Below are 17,636 nucleotides of genomic sequence, written 5' to 3' on the forward strand. Positions count from 1 at the left end.
CCTGGTGGGACAGAAACCTCTGTCAACGCATTTCTTTTCATCATTTTTTTTTTGAAAAGCCAACAAAATCAAGAGCCTGAAGAATACAATCACCACCAAGTAATAAACACATCAACTGATTTCAAAAGCAAATCTAAATTAAAGCACAATAAAGAATCCCAGAAGTTGTCAACATACTGACTCTTCATTTCACAAAGTTGAAAATCCTTATCATTTCTATTTTCCACAACAGAATCCTTACAGGTCATAGTCTGTCATACTCACAGATTTGAATGAAGCCTTTTCCAACACAGATAGGTATCTATGAGCTGAACAATTAACAAAACTGAAGCTGTTGGGTGGTGTGGTAGTTTGAATGTAACTGGCCCCCAAAAGCTCATAGGGAATGGCAGTACTAGGAGGTGTGGCTTTGTTGAAGTGGGTATGGCCTTGTTGGAGGAAGTGTGTCACTGTGGGGGCAGGCTTTGAGGTTTTCTATGATCAGGAAACTGCCCAATGTCTCAGCTAACTTCCTGTTGCCTATAAGATGTAAGACCTAAGCTTCTCCTCCAACACCTCTGCCTGCACGCTGCCATGCTCCCTGTCATAGTAATGGACTGAACCTCTAATACTGCAAGCAAGCCACCCCAATAACTGTTCCTCTTACAAGAGTTGCCATGGTCATGGTGTCTCTTCACAGCAATCAAAACCCTAAAACAGGTGACCACTAATCAGTGTGATAACCTCAAATCATTAATAATTTCTAACTTAAGACTCTAACATGTGAGCTGAGATAGGAATGTTAGGATTATCTACTTCTACTGCTAAGCTGGCTGAAGACTTTGTAAAATTTCTGACAATTTGTTATCTTATGCTTCAGCTTTTTAATTTCAAATGAATAAGTTTTTCCTCATCTTAATATTAAATTAAAATAAAATTATACCTAAATAAAGCATTTTAAACTGTGAGAAGAAACAGAGTTAAATGAGAAAACTCATTTTAAGTATCCATAGTGTTCAAAAACTGTTATGCTGAAGAACTTGACTGATCAAGAGTTTAAATAGTTTCTTACTGACAATCAAGAAACTGTTCACTGATAATAAATCAGTCTAAGCCAAGTACTGTGCTTTTGGCTTTTTTAGATGGCTAAAACACTAAGAATATTTTTAACTGGTAAAGGAAGGTAAGAATACTTTAATTCCAAATAAGCACAATGATATAAATACCATGTAGCTGTATTTCTATATGGTATATAGTGTACTGATACAAATATCTACCTAGTTTTTTTTTATCAATGTTAGAACAGAACTGCTACTTGTTTTTTTATCATAAAGAAATTAAGAGTAAACAGAGAATAAAAGGAAAAAAAGTTTTAGCAAAAGTCGAAGACAAACTGCAAAATGAGTAAAACGGCTGCCCAAAGCAATAGAGATGAACTAGGAGGAGGCACTGTAGGAGGCACTGTAGGAAGCACTGCATGCGGATGTCAAAAAAAGTTGAGGGAGACAGCTTAGAGCAACATCAACAAGGTACAAAGGCTTAAACCAGAACTACCTAGGAGGTGCTTGGTCCTAAATAAAGGACTGTACTAAATAAGGAATCACGTAAGTAATGTTTACAGAGAAAACTGTCTCTCCAAGGCTATGGGTAACATGAGGCTGTGTGATTTATCTATCTCCAGGGGCTAATAAAACTGACAAAAGAAAACAAGCGACAAATAGTCAAAGAAAAACCCTCACAAGAAATTGTTGACAAAGAACAAAAGAAAACAAATACTTTTACTAATAAAACATAATTACACAATCAGCTCTAGTTTGGAACTTATAAAAATATGTAATCATAAAATTTTATTTACTACAACAATCTTTGATAAACCAGCATAACTAATTACTTACCTCTGATTCATATTTCATTTTTTCTTCTTCTGCAATACGAGTAAACTCTTCTTTCTGGTGCTCAAATTCTGACTTGAGAAATGTATGCTCATAGCGAAGCTTATTATATTCAGTTCTATACCTTTCCACTTCCTAAATTACAAAGAGATTATGATGCATGACAAATCTGAAAGTGAAATTTGTACCTTCTCCAAAAAACACTATACAGTATAATTTTTAGTTTATTAACAGCCATTCTGAAAGGAAAAGATAAGCTCAACAGAAATATATATGAACACAAGGGAACTGGCTCAGCAGCTCTGATGCCCAGAACCAATGGGAATGCTTGGTGGACCTGAGGGCATGCTAGTAACTGCAGCCACCAGAAGACAGAGAAAGGACCATGGGAGCACAGGAGCTAGACCAGCTGACCAGACAACTTTGGGCTCAAATAAGAGAACCTGCCTTGTGAATAAGGCAAAGAGTAACCAAAGGATCCTGATAGCAGCTTTGTTCTCCACACAGGCACGTCAACATGTGCCCACACACCCACATGCAAGGGTGCACACACACCATACACACCATATGCACTTTACCCATGAAAAAGAAGAAAAAGAAAGCAGATTAGTATCCTCCTTGGAATGCACCAATAAGATGAATTACCATTCAAGTTATGCTCTGTCTTCACAGATTTTCACTGTGCTATCAAATATTTAATGTCACAAAAGTCACCACCTCTGAACTAAAATCTTAGTTAAGAATGTGGCATGTCTTTCAAAATATGGCTAGATTTTAACAAGTGTAACAAAGTATAAGACATCCCTCTCTAAAAGACAGACTAGATAATCTCAAAGTAGGAAAAACTTATTTGAATACTTAGTGTACTAACTTAAGGCTTAGTCAAATATTACAACCGTTCAACTCAAACACACTAGCCTGAAGAACACAACATCCACGGCTCATCATCTACCAGAAACACCTAAGGTGCTCTAATCTTGTCACCAAACAACCTAAAAATGTTGCTGGCACCCTGAATACTCAACAAGAAACTTAGGCAACAGAGAAGTCAGGTATGAAAAATTCTATTTCAATAAGCACCAGGAAACTAGGCAATAAGGGAAGTAAGACTCCTAAAATAATAGTTCAATAATCTTTAGCTGAAAGACTTCTAAACAAATCTATAAAATAAGAAAACAGCTGTGCTGATGTTATACAAAATACATACTAAAATTTAAAAACCTGTTCTTATTTAACTTGAATACCTACCCTTGATTTGAGTAATTTTATTTATAAAAAAATTCAATCTAGGGCTGGAGATATGGCGCAGTGGTTAAGAGCATTGCCTGCTCTTCCAAAGGTCCTGAGTTCAATTCCCAGCAACCACATGGTGGCTCACAACCATCTGTAAAGAGGTCTGGTGCCCTCTTCTGGCCAGCAGTCATGCACACAGGCAGAATATTGTGTATAAAATAAATAAATAAGTAAATAAATATTAAAAAAAAATTCAATCTACTTCCAACGCATGATACCAAGAAATATTGCCATTAGGGGCATGTTTGAAAAATCAGGATATCAATCAATAAATCATTACAAAAGAGAATTTTTCAAGTCTTCCTGCACAATGGCAGTATTTTAGATTATTCCAATCTCCCAAAGGGGTACATTTTGAAGGAAACAGAAATAACTGACACACGTAAGAACTGATTAAAAGTTAGCATATAAAATATCTACGCCAGTACCTAATTCATTCTCTACAGTCTTTTCCTGTCCTCTTTATCAAACCTTTAGTAATATAATTTCCCAAAGTAAAAATAGGAGCACTTTTCTTTTTGAGGTTGTGTGATGTTAATATCGATTGTCTTTGGCAGGATGCAGAATCATCTGGAGAAAGGCCTCCAAGCACACTTCTAGATCAGGTTAGCCTCTGCAAACACCTGTGAGGGGCTAGCTAGTGTAGGTTCACTGAGGGTGGGAAGATCCGCCTTCCAGTGAAGGCAGCACCAGGAGCAGAGAGCTCTCAGCACGGGCATTCATACATCTCCACTTCCCTGGCTAAGGACGCAGTGGGCAGCTGCCTCAAGATCCTGCCATCTTGCCTTCCCCGCCATCGTGGACTGCAGCCTCAAACTCGAAGCCAAAATAAACTGTTCCCTCTCTAAGTAGCTTTTGTCAGGGTATCAAAGCAACAGGAAGTAACAAATCCATCCTTTGAGTTGACATATATCATTTCACATACTGTATGTTTGGAACCATTCTCAGGAACTTGTGAACAAAACACAAGTTCTTCCTTGCATCAAAAGAAAGGAAGTGCTCAGAGCATTCTATTGTGTTTTCCATTCTAGAAGTGCTAAAACAAAAGCCACAATAATTAGGCAAATTAGCATATTATAAGGTAACAAGTATCACAGAAAAACAAAAATAGGGAGGTAAGTAAACTCCAAAATTTAGGGCAGGAAAGCAGGCTCTGAGGCTGCAGTATTTAGCAGGGAAATGGGATAGGAAACGGTCAAAGAAAGCTTAGTGAAGGACTAACATTTTTGGACAGATTTGCAAGAGATTAAGGAGTCAGCCAAAGAGATCTAAAAAATATTCAAGGCAGATGCAGCACTAATGCAAAGACTCTTGAATCTCACCATTTCTTCAATAACAATCAAATATCAGGAGGCCAGGGTAGATGGAGGAGGAAAAGAGACAGAGAGATAATGGAGTCCAATCCTATTAACACCTCAGAGACCACTGTAGGGACTGCCATGGAGAAGATTTAGGTAAATCAAGAATGCTTTCCACGGAGGGATAAAGATGAATGCAGTTATTCTCCCTCATTACTTACTTCATCCAAAGTGCGGAAACGCTCTCGCATTGGAGCTTCTAATTCTTGCTGTATTTGGGCTTTTACCAATTCCAATTTTTGTGGGGTTAATACCTAGTACATAAAAAAAAAATACAAACAACTATAAATACAAAAATGAAGAGTTTCAAAGTCTCTTCTATGACAAGTATAATTACAGACATTTTTACACTTTGGTTAATTTGTATAATCACTAAATACGACTTAACAGAGCTGGGGGAACAGCTTAGCAATGAAAGCACCTGCCACAAAGGCAATGCCTCTAACTCCAGACACAGAAGGTGGAGACAGGATTCCCCAAAGCGAGCTGACCAACAAGACTAGCCTTTATAAGCCAGCACCGGGTTTGCCCTAGATCTCATCTCAATGAAGAAGGGAAAAGGGTAATTGAAGGTAATTCTCAGCATCAATCTCAGGGCTCCACATGCATTTGCTCATACATGCATGTGTTCTCACATGCTCTCAAAGGTGTTTTCACAAGTGTGTGAAAATATGCGCGCGCGCACACACACACACTGGTGAAAGAGAACAAGATAAAAACAACCAATCCCTGAAATAACAATTTAAGAATCTCAATCTTGGTATCAGAGATGTCAATATGACTAATGAAAAAAAAATCCACTTATAATTTTTAACTGGGCCACGATGGCACACACATCCCAGCATTGGGAGGCACAGGCAGGCAGCTCTCGGAGTCCGAGGTTAGCCTGCTCTACAAAGTTCCAGGATAGCCAGAGTTACATAGAGAAACTCTGTTTCAAAAAGAAAAAAAAAAGAAAAAAACCACTGATAATTTTTATAATTGTTAAGAATTTACTTCTCAGCTAAGACTACTGTGTAGATACAATGACCGATAGTCTATTTTCTAAATATAAAATAAAGGTGTAGTAATTTGTAATACCACAGAAAATTCTTCAGTTTTATTTTCAAAAAGAAGGGGGAAATGATACAGTTAAATTATTAAAATTAATTAAAAATTAAGGATATAGGGCCCAAGCTATGGCTAGTGCCATGTCTGGGTCTGTGCCCTGCTGCAGCCAGGTCTGCATTGATGTCTGAGGTTCCTGCTGCCATCAAAGACTATGTCAATGTCTGGGATGTGGGTCACCACCTGGGGTCATGTGTATGTTCAAGGGCTACGCCACCACTGATTCCATGCCTGTCTGGGTGACCTGTGCTGTCACCCAAGGCCATGGTGACATCCTGGGCCCCTGCTGCTTCTAAGTACCATGTCAGGAGCCATTGTCTATTGCAGACATCAGGAGCCTGGGTTGTCACTTAGGGCCATGCTGGTATCCAAGTGCTGAGCCTCCGCTGAACCATATACATCTGGGTGGCCTGTACTGCCACCAGGGGCAATGATGTCATCTGGGCCTGTGCTCAGGAGATCCAGCCTGTGGATATGAAAGCAAGAAAGGGGCCCCTGCCCCCTCTCGGGTATGTCATGTGATGACATGGGTGAGGGAAACCTGCCCTCCCCATACCCCACTCTTGCTACCGGCAGCAGGTAGAAGAGCCAACCTCAGGGACATGAGAATGGAAGAGCTGGCCCTGGCCCTCACAAACTGCAGCAACTGGGAAAGTGGGCCCAGCACCTCGCTTGGGCAAAATAGTAGAGCTGGCTCTGGTGGTGTGTGTGGGTGAACCAGTCTGGTGGGGTGAGAGCAGGGGAACTGGCCCTGCCCCTTGCTGTCTGCTGCACTGGGGGAGCAGTGCTGGAGAGCTCGCCCATGTGGTGACATGAGGGAAAGCAAGCTGGTTGACCAACCCAGCTACCACCCCGAATCAGAACCAGGGCTATGGGGGAGTTCACAGCAAACCCCATCTCATCTGTGACCTGCTAGAGAATGTAAAGGAACTGAACCTGCAAGATCCACAGCTACAGGGTCTCCATGACACAACAACTGGATATCCAAGAGCAGGCCCAGTGAGGCCCCAATACTGATAGTGTAGCAGACGCCCTCTAGAGGCCTTGAACCACATCAGTGAATATAAGTAAAGATATATAGACTAAAGGGTAAACTCTGTGACTCACTGGGTCACACCAAAGCTTCCACACTAGATTTTTTGTTTTTGTTTTTTTTTGTTTTGTTTTTAAATTTTGTTTTATTCAGTGTGGGGTGAGGTTGCACAGCAGAAACAAGGGGACAGGAGATGAGTGGGATTGGGATACATAATGTTAAATTAAAAACAATCAATAATAAGTTTTAAAAAATAAAGGACAATTTCTTTTTAAAAAGCTGTTATTCTGACCAGCAAAACTAATTTTGGCTCTATTCTGTCATACTCTTACAGCACTCACTTCAGTGAATAATTAATATTTATGTAAGCAACATATGGGCATACTCCTTGTCGCTAAGATTCGTCATTATTTTTCCAACACGTTCCATCACTCCTACCATATAGGAACTACTGAATTCCTGTTTCATGAATCAATAAAAGAACAAATGAACAAACACTGGCTGGAAAAATAATATGTCTCATATTTGTATGAGTTTCTTTGAAAACATGAATAATGTACAACTTTATTCGTTTATTCAATATTTCACAGTTGCTCGAAATACTACACTCTACTGAATGAAAGTCTTCTAAATATAAAACATTATGTAATATATGATCATTTACATACAATTGTGCTCTGAGTTCTTACATGCAGCAATTTAGCTAATCTACAACCACCCCCAGAGGCTACACTGAAGCATACAAAGACCCTAAATAACTTTCTAAAGGTGACAAGCCCGGTGGTGGTGGCATACCCCTTTAATCCCAGTACGGCAGAGGCAGGCGGATCTCTGGGAATTCAAGGCCAGCCTGGTCTACAAGAGCTAGTTCCGGGACAGGCACCAAAGCTACAGAGAAACCCTGTCTCGAAAAACAAAAAAACAAAAAACAAAAAAAAAAGGTGACAAAGACTCAGATTGAAGCATGCATCTTCCCATAATAAATTCAAAATAATCATTCACAAGTAATGAAGTAGGCAAATAAAAGCTATTAAAAAAGTAAAAACAAAGAGAAAAGATATTTTAGGTAGAATGAATGCGCGCGCGCGCGCGCGCGCACACACACACACACACACACACACAGGAAAAGCCAAAGCTTCACACTAACAAGCCAAGTATGCGGACTCAGGTCTATGACCTCTGCACTCAAGAAAGGAAGACAAAAATGTGTTGTGTTCAATGTCAGCGTGGGGTACACAAACAGACCATCAAAAAGGAGACTAGAGAAGACAAGGGAGGGAGAGAAAAAGAATAAAGCATACTACAACAGCTGGGAGTTTAGGAATAAACAAAGCAGAAGCTTTGGCAGGAGAAATCCTGTAGCTATGGGAGGAGAAGCAGTGAAGATGACTAGAGAAATCAGGCATAACTAGTGTCAAGTCAAGGTGATACAGACCATCTAAGGAGGATGGTAACTAAAAGGACTAAGTTAATAGGATCCTATTTCAAACAACTTAATTATAAAGAGAAGGAAAACTAGAAAAATTAAGGAAATCAGAACAAAGATGAATCGCTAAAGGTATTGCAGAATATGAATTTCAGTGCAGTAAAAATACGAGTTATACTTTTAAAGGGTGGTCACCTGGGTATGTAACAGAGATACATACTGAGTAGGTCAAGACTGAAATAATATGGTCTTATTCAAATCACTGTGTAAGAATGACAAAACAGACTGAATGGTAACAGCGAAAAGCAATGGTTCAAATATGATAATGGTGCTGAATACATGAGGATACATTATGTCACTCTACGTTCCTGTACAGGTTGAAGGTTTCCATAAGTGAGAGTTAATTAAAAATGAAAGGCTTAAACCTCTAGCCAAAATACTAAAAAGCTAGATATCTCAGCCAAATCATGAAGAAAAAAATTTAAATGGCTATTAAAATACCAGACAAAAGTGAACACTGAGGGGATCCAGGGCACAGCAGAGGCTCATAAACTCCCTGTCCTGAGGAAGCAAAGGGAGAATTCAGGAGCAGAGGGGCAGCACCAGAGGAGCATGCCCAGAGCGCTGAGCTCTGCAAAGGCTTGGACTCATTCAGTACAGCACTCACCAATGCATCTGGGGAAACTACGTAAGCCAAGGAAAGAAGAGAGGTGAGCATTTGAGCTCATGCAGCCAGTGAATAATGCCTGGTTCCCAAAGCCAGAAGGAAAAACTTACTTTCACAAATAAAGGAAAGTCGTGTACACCTTGTCTCAGCAGTGGAAACAAGCCTCTCATACTACAGGTGTCTCTGAACGCAGAGCAAAGCCTGAACCGTGCAACTGTCAAAGATCAAGAATATCAGAGGAGCACAGAAATAGCCAACCCCCAACAGAGTCTAGCATCCAATAAAAAGTCCTCAAGCATGAGAAGACAGAGAACACTACCTGATACTGAATAAGGAAAAAAAACCTAAATCACCAACCTTAACAGACCCCAAAGTCATGGAGAAAAAGTTGTTACAAAGTTCCCATAACTGCTCAAAACACTAGAGAAAAGACAGAATATGTTAAAGAGATTAGAAAAAATATAAAAAGACAATTATGGAGATGAAATTTACAATTCTGAGTTTCAAAAGATACTGTCTGGGACTAATTTAGAATAGACAATGCAGAAGAAAACATTAATGAACTTGACTAAAGTGAACACCATAGAAATTCTCTGAAATGAAATACAGGAAAAAAAGGAAAGACTAAAACTAAGTTAACAACAGAATCTCAGTGAGCTAGAAGAGAATGTCAAATAATTAGCATTAAGAGCACACTTCAATCTCCAAGAGGTAAAAGAGAAAAAAATTATAGATAGAACACCTCCAAATTTTGTTTGGTTAAAAACTATAAAACCAATAAAAACTCAAGACCTATGAAGTTCTATAATCCCAAGCACTAAGAAGCAAAGTTATGTAATCAAAATTGTTCAAAAGTAGTAAAAAGCTGGCAATGGGGGTGGGGAAAAGATACCAAAGACTCAAATGTCAGAATGACTGCACCTTTGCTACGTGAAACACAAATGAAAACCTGATTACAAACCAAAAAAAAAAAAAAAAAATCTTTACGGAATTAGAAGGGGGAACTGTCAAGTAAGAATTCAATATTTAGTGAAAATATTTTTGTAAAACAAACTTTTTCAGACACATAAAAGCTGGGGAAAATCTCAACAGCAGTCCCACACTACAATAAATGGTTTTTTAAAAGTCCTTGGGAAACAGAAAAACGTTCATAAGCATATATTAGAGAGAAACATGGATTGGGGAAGGGAAAAGAGCATAGTGTATCAGTCATGTATAAATAAATAAATAAATAAAAAAGGAAGTCACTGGTCCTTAATAATTCTGAAATCCAGTAGCCAAGCGCTAGACTTCCACTGATTCTATTTCAAAGCCTCTGTAGCTCATGGCTCAGCTTTCTGAGCTCTTAGATTTTGTTTGCTTTGGTTTGGTTTTCCGAGACTATGTTACTCTGTGTAATAATTCTAGCTGTCCTGGAACTCAGTTGGTACACCAGACTGCCCTTGAACGCGTAGAGATTCTCCCGCCTCTGCCTCCCAAACATGAGGATTAAAGGCACCACCACTGTCTGGCAGGCTCTTAGTTTTTGTCTGAGGCTGTCCTTTCTTTTGCATGACAGGAGGCACATGTCTGCAACCCATTAGGTTTAACAGTCTTACTTTTGCCAATAGAGATTTTGTGGATACAAACGCCTCTATTACTTTGTACTTTCTAAGTCCATTTCAGTCCAAGTAAGCCGAGCTTCTCCCAAGTAAATGCCTCAAAATCTTTCTGGGTCTTGTGGGAATTTCTGAGGATTTCACTCCAATAAACAAAGCCCATGTGTGCAAACCTTTTTATATAATCCTATTTGTATTTTTATGTTTTGCCTGAGATGGCTGAGACAATACTTCAGACTTCCAAGAGGCCCTCTGGTTTGAGTGAAGAGAGGAGAAATCTATGCTAACTTGACAAGACCCTTGATGTGATTGTTCTGTTCTGCTCACTCTGAGAACCTAAGGTATGGCTGCAACTGGTCTTTATATAACAATTTCAATATACTTCTGCTGCTTAGCATTTTTATCATTTGGAAAGGCAGAGAACTTTTTTGAATACCAAATCTATTTTCTTTTTCTTCAAAAGCTCTTCCTTCAATTAACCTTTTATGTTTCACATTTTACTAAAGGAGAATAATGAAAAAAACAAAAACAAAAAAACCAAGTGGCACAACCTATGTCTTACTTTTAGATCTCTGTATATGGGAGGAAATATGGACATTGTTGTGAAGTATATGAACATATGTGTACAAGTGCACAAATATGCACATGTGTGGAGTTCATAGGTCATGTGTCCTTAATCTCTTCTCCACCTTTTGTTTTTTTTAAGATGGACACAGAACCTTTACTGATTTGGCTGGGGAGCTTCAAGGCTCTTCCCTGTCTCCCACATAACCCAGCACTATCACCCAGCATTACAGATGAGGACCACCATGCCCAGAGTTTTTATGAAGGTGCTGGGAAACAGAACTCAGGACCTCATGTTTACATGGCAGAAATGATACTGGCTGAGCCATCTCTCCAGTCCCTCAACTCTTTGTTTAGGCTAATTAGTCAATATGATAAGTCACTGTTGTCATTCTTAGTAGTGCTATTATTTACCCCAATAGTTTTTTCAATTTCCTTTAATTTTTTTAAATATTATAGAAAACAATGGTTTTCATTATAGCATTTTCGAGCATATATACTAGAACTTATAAATCTTTTCAGCCATACATTCAGAATTGTTAACAAATTCTGCTTTCTACACAATTACGGGACACTAAGCTTCATGCACTACACAACATGTTCAACAAGTAGTCTCTTTCTCTTTAGTTTCCAAGAACACGTTCTCACTTCTTTCTGAACCATAGAGTGCAGATTATGACAATCATTGAGGCCTTCCTAGACTGCTTTAAACCGTATGGTAATCCTCATAATTCTTATTTCTACCACCTTTCCAGTTCTAAAATGACTCCATTGTTTGAGGCATTTGTTACATTTGCAGCCAGTTTTCAAGCACCAAAACCTGAGTATCATAATGACATCAAAATAAAGACCTCCAATTACATACCTGTATTATCTTACAATATTTATGGGTTAGGGCTGTGATTCTCAACCTTTCTAATGCTGCAACCCTTTAGTACTGTTCCTCATGTTGTGGTAACCCCCAACCATACAATTATTTTCACTGATACTTTTTATCTGTAATTTTGCTACTGTTATTAATTATACTATAAACACCTGTCTTAGGTATTTTCCAGTGATCTTAGGTGACCCTGTGAAAGGGTCATTCGGCACCCCACAAAGGTTGAGAGCCACTGGGTTAGGGTATAGGTACAGCTAAATTATGTTTTCTATTTAATGTCAAGTGAATGCAGCTAAAGGGTTGATCTCACCTGGGACCAGGAGTTCTCTACTAGTTACTAGTTATATTAGGAGAGTTCAGCTCTTATGCTGATAGGACTACGGCCTTCAGCTCCTGGGAGCTGTCCATCATCTGTCACATTGCTATTTCATATGAAGTCTACTTCTTCAGAGCTGGCAGGAGAACGTCTTTGCTATTCCTCACCCTTGAGGATTTTAAAAAGGAATTATTTGATCAGTAAGACACACTTTTGATTAAGGCCCATAAAAAATCTGAAATTCAAAATGTTCCAAAGCTGTAGCTTTTTTTCCATATCAATGCTTGGAAAATTCCAGATTTTGGAGCATTTTGGACTTCAGATTTTCATATTAGAGGTACTCCATCAATGAAATCTGAAATATTCCAAAGGTTGAAAAATTCAATTATCTGAATACTTCTGGTTCCACACACCTCACATACGGAACACTTAATCTGTGATAATAGCTTACAGGTACAGATCACTTACATGTTACACATCAAAGCACTAATACTATCTTTACAATGTCTCATATCATCTTTATATATATATATATATAATATATATATACCTGTGAGGTAGGTACTTTCATTCCTGTTGACTACTAATGCAGAAATTCTTTAAATGAATGTTTTTTTGTATCTTTGCCTATGAAAGTCAGTAGAGGGCTGAAGAGATGGCTCAGTGGTTAAGAGCACTGGCTGCTCTTCCAGAGGTCCTGAGTTCAATTCCCAGCAAACACATGGTGGCTCACAACCATCTGTAATGAGATTTGGCACCCTCCTCTGGCATGTGGGCATATATGGAGGCAGAATGTTGTATACATAATAAATAAATAAATCTTTAAAAAAAGTCAGTAGAGCAGTCAATGCTACATCGGCATATTTTTAATGCTAGATCAAAAGATGTTTATTTCTAAACATCATCTTTCATAATCCTCCACTTAAATATTTCTTGTAGATACTGTTCAATTTACTAAAGTTTTCTTAACATAATTTGTACAAATTAAAAACAATCATTAAAACAAATAGCTAAATCAATCCTTCCCTTCCTCCTCCTCCTGTGTATTTCTTTAGCTTATTTTAAGTGTATGTTTGTGGGGGGGGGGTCAGATAACTATCACAATAAAAGCAGGTATGTTAGTAAAACACAAGCTTTCCTAGAAGAATTACATTTGTCAGCAAACATTTGCATCCTCTAATACCCAAGGTTTTTTGGCAAGTTATACCATCCAAAAGATACACAGATAAGATCACAGGAAGCATAGCATTTCACATGAGGAAGAAAATGTCTGGCATATACTAATCTATAAATAATAATGTATTATTTTTAAAAGTTAGCTAGGGACTGGAGCGATGGCTCAGCGGTTGAAAGCTCTGACTACTCTTCCAGAGGGCCTGGGTTTGATTTCCAGCACCCAAATCTCAGCTCACAAGCTTCTTTAACTCCAGTTTCAGGGGATCTGTCCTCACAAGGTTTCTATTCCTGTGATGAAAGACCATGAGCAGAAGCAAGTTGAGGAGGAAAGGGTTTATTTGGCTTACACTTCTATATTATGGCTGTTCATCATCAAAGGAAGTCAGGACAGGGCTGCTACCTAGAGGCTGGAACTGGTGCAGAGGTCATGAAAAGGTGCTGTTTACAGCCTGATTTCTTATAGAAACCAGGATTACCAGTCCAGGGATGGCACCACCCACATCAGGCTAGGCCTTAATCACTAATTAAGGAAATGTAGGCTTGCCTACAGCCTGCTCTTCTGGAGGTGTTTTCTGAACTAAGGCTCCCTCTTCTCTCAAATGATGTCAGCTTGTGTCCAGGTGACATAAAATGATCCAGCACAGAATCCAACACCTTCTTCTGGTCTCCGTGGCACTAGACAAACATGTGATACACACACTTACATGCAGGCAAAGCACCCACATATTAAGATAAAAATAATTTAAAATTTTTAAGTGAACCAGGTAGTAGCTCGGCTTTGCCTGTAATTCCAGACACAGAATAGGCCAAGGAGAGGAAAATCTTGCTCAGGACCAGCACTGCCAGCATGGGGAGGAGGCCCCATCCCAAAGCAAAAGTTGATTAGAGTTCTCTACTAGTAAAAGCACTGAAACAGAAGACAGAGAGCCCTTTATAAAATCTCTATTTTAGGTAATATCTTAGTTTTCTAGGTCATGAAAGAAAATAAAAACCTGGGGGAAAAAAAAAAAAAAAAAAAAAAAAAAAACACCAGAAAAGTTTGTTTCAGAGTTTAGGGGGCTTGACGTCTCAAATCAAGGTATTAGCAAGCAACGATCCCTTTGAAATCTATAATAACTGTTCCTTGCCTTTTCCTGAGCTCTGCTACTGTATTAAAATAAAGATGCCTCCATCAGCACACAGCAGTCTCTATCACCCCCATGTGCCCTCTTGTGTCTCTTTTCTTATAAAAATGTCTAAGACTGGTCTAAAGGCTCACCATATCTAAGACTGGTCTAAAGGCTCATCGTATTCTAGTATGGCCTCATCAACAAAAATGCCTGAGATAACTTTGTTTTCAGATGAGATCATATACTGAAGGATTAAGACTTCAACCTGCCTTTTTGAGGGATAAGATGGATTTGTAACAGATATAAAAGAAAACTAGACAACAACTTTGAAGATACTGATACTCTAGGCACATAAGAGAAAGAATTCCAGCATTATGTATTAGCAGAACAATAAACTTGATTCATTATTTATTCCACTCATTCCTGACATTCATTCAACAAATATGGATTTGCTAGGTCTAAGCATTAGAGATACACTGAAAACAAGTTCCTGCCTTAAATCAGAATAAAAATGCTATCATTTGAGTATCTACCATGTGCCAAGTACTTAATAAAATATATACTATCTCATTAGGTCTACAACAAACACATTCGGTAGAAATTTTTACAACCTTTACCACATGAGAAAGATAAAGTACAGAAACCGTTACTTGATGAAGGTCATCACTGACCCTTTCCACTATAACGGTCCTTCTTCATAATGAATTCTGTCTTGCAATATGTGATGCCAACGCAGCCACTTCAGCCTTAAGTTTATTCTCATATATGCTTAGAACAAACAAACATATATTTAGACTTTACTCTCAAGGGACAGATTAAATGGACAGTATCTAAAGAGTATCTTAAATGCCTCAAGTTCAGCATTGCTTCCATTCAGAACTACATGGAGAAACCCTGTTTCAAATAACAAAACTAAAACAAACAAAAAAACTTCTTCCATTCATATAAGCCTCTCAACTTTTATGAAAACAAACTACAATCCACTAACTATGAGTGCAGAATTTGCTGTATGTGTAGTTAAAACACTGCCAGTTGTTGCATACAACTGTGTTTCAGAAGATGATCTTTTGGCGGTATATGGCTTGATGGTATGCATGGTGAAAATACTCAAATTTTATGTTCAGAACCGAGGCTGCAATAAATCATGCAATGTAACACAAGTGAGTGTTGCCAGAAACACCTAAGATTCATTAGTGTTTGATTTTGAATCAACTTTTAGAAGTTACCAAAAGTTTTCATGACCCCCACATTACTTATGCAATTTAAGATGAGGCTGGGGCCTACAGTTTAAGAAGTTAAATAGAATATATGAAAGACTATTATCTATCAACTGCAGATACAGCAAAGTAGCCATTAGCAACATAGCAAGAAACAAATTTACCGAAACTACTTATTTCCAATAACAACATGACTAATTTTATATAAATTCAAATATACTTTCTCACCTGCAGCTTCATTTTTTCCAAGTCTTTAATTTTCTCTACTAATTCCCCTCTTAACTCTTCAAGGAGCAGTTGGAATTTTTCCTGGTTAGTTTGCTTTTCATGTAACACACGCTTAAGTTCATTTTGTGATTTTACGTATTCTTCCTGCAACCTGATTTTTAAAAAAGAATTCAATTTTAAATGCATATTTTATTTCATTTCACTGCTTTATATAAAGCAAACCAATACTACAGAAAAACAAGACAGATAAGACATTCCATTAAACATATATTTTATTTGTAAACTTTCATTTAATAATTAAGGTTGTAACTTCTGAAAGCAATTTTAAGAAAAAAAAACACTTATCAACCTAGATATATTTAATGTTTTATGTCTTGTTACTTTCAAATAATACTACATCCACAACTCACTTAATATCATAGATCTGAACGAAGTAATCTATTTTTACTATATTGTCTTAACTATATACATTGCAAAATAACAAAAAATATACCGCATATTCCAGAGCAAACATTCAGCCAATACAACTCCAGTATAAATTTTTAAGCATTTACTTCTTGCCCACACTTAATCTTGAGTAATTTACCTTTTGTGTTCAATTTTGAGAGCCTGATAATTATGCTTATGGTGTTCACATCGCACCCTTTCATCAATTAACATATTTTGGAACTCAGGCTCAGGATTCAGCCTACTGTCTCCACCAGGTGGAAATAAACTAGGAAACGTGTCCATATTTGTAAGGCAGCTGACAACCATGAAAAGAATAAACTGTGGGTTTCGTGTTGCTTCAGTTCTCTTTTTCCAGCTTCCTTCTTGTTAAGGCAGAATCCTAGGAGACCAAATCATGCCTGCACAGGGAATACACATAGTTAATACTCAGCAACTTAAGCATCCTTTGGTTCTACATAATGGTTAGCAATTATTTATTTTCCTATCTTTTTTATTTTTAAAGTTCAGTTTTTAGATTTCTACCTGTTAATAAGACAAATACAAAAACAAAGTTGAACCATAGTTCATACTTTTCCTTTACTCCCATGAGAAACCCTGCAACCATCAAGCTCACATCTTCAAACACCAGCCTATTAAATCAGAAGTATGACGTTTTCCAGTGTGAGTTAGCTTTGATTCACTAATTAAGGTGTTTCTCAAAGTTACTGCAAGAAACTTTCAAGAGTGGGGGCTGGTATAAAATATATATTCCCAATAATTAGGGGGAAATTATAAAGAAGTAGGTAAGTATCTGGAGAAAAATAGCAATCTTCACAAAGATGACCTCCAGCAATTCCATCTGTGAGTAGTGCTGCAGGTCTTCTGACACACTGTAAGGTGCACGTGGGCGGCAGACTCAGATGAGAAATCAATTAGCACACAAATATTGAGCTTTTTCTATGTGTTACTATGCTAAGAACAGAAAAGATCACTTCACCTATCCCCAAATATACTGACCCAGCTTTAATTACTATAGTAACTAAATGTTTATTGCATGTACAAGTTAAAAGTGATGGGAAAATGTTTTATTATAAGAAAATAAAATTGCCATGGTGGTGATACACACCTTTAATCCCAGCACTCGGGAGGCAGAGGCAGGAGGATCTCTGTGAGTTCAAGGCCAGCCTGGTCAACAAGAGCTAGTTCCAGGACAGGCTCCAAAACTACTGAGAAACTCTGTCTTGAAAAACCACAAAGAAAAGAAAGAAAGAAAGAAAGAAAGAAAGAAAGAAAGAAAGAAAGAAAGAAAGAAAGAAAGAAAGAAAGAAAGAAAGAAAGAGGGAGGGAGAGAGGGAGAGAGGGAG

The 17,636-nt window shown here is 38.0% G+C and overlaps 1 protein-coding gene across 4 annotated transcripts in view; it reads right to left on the minus strand.

The window, feature by feature from the left end:
• Cep83 (centrosomal protein 83) overlaps positions 1-17,636 on the minus strand; it is a 128,336-nt gene that overhangs the window by 57,808 nt on the left and 52,892 nt on the right. For 3 of the 4 annotated variants that reach the window (XM_050145574.1, XM_050145575.1, XM_050145573.1), the window contains exons 2-5: positions 16,430-16,691; positions 15,844-15,994; positions 4,684-4,776; positions 1,875-2,006 (exon numbers count right to left, since the gene is read on the minus strand). In XM_050145574.1, coding sequence (XP_050001531.1) covers positions 1,875-2,006; positions 4,684-4,776; positions 15,844-15,994; positions 16,430-16,599 — 546 coding nt within the window. In that variant the 5' untranslated portion in view covers positions 16,600-16,691. Of the gene's footprint in view, positions 1-1,874; positions 2,007-4,683; positions 4,777-5,929; positions 6,146-15,843; positions 15,995-16,429; positions 16,692-17,636 lie in introns of those variants that run through there. The other variant, XM_050145576.1, reaches the window with a different exon arrangement.

This window comes from Alexandromys fortis, unplaced genomic scaffold (assembly GCF_014885135.2).
Source record: "Alexandromys fortis isolate MF-2015 unplaced genomic scaffold, M_Fortis_MF-2015_v1.1 scaffold_50, whole genome shotgun sequence".
Taxonomy (NCBI): Eukaryota; Metazoa; Chordata; class Mammalia; order Rodentia; family Cricetidae; genus Alexandromys; species Alexandromys fortis.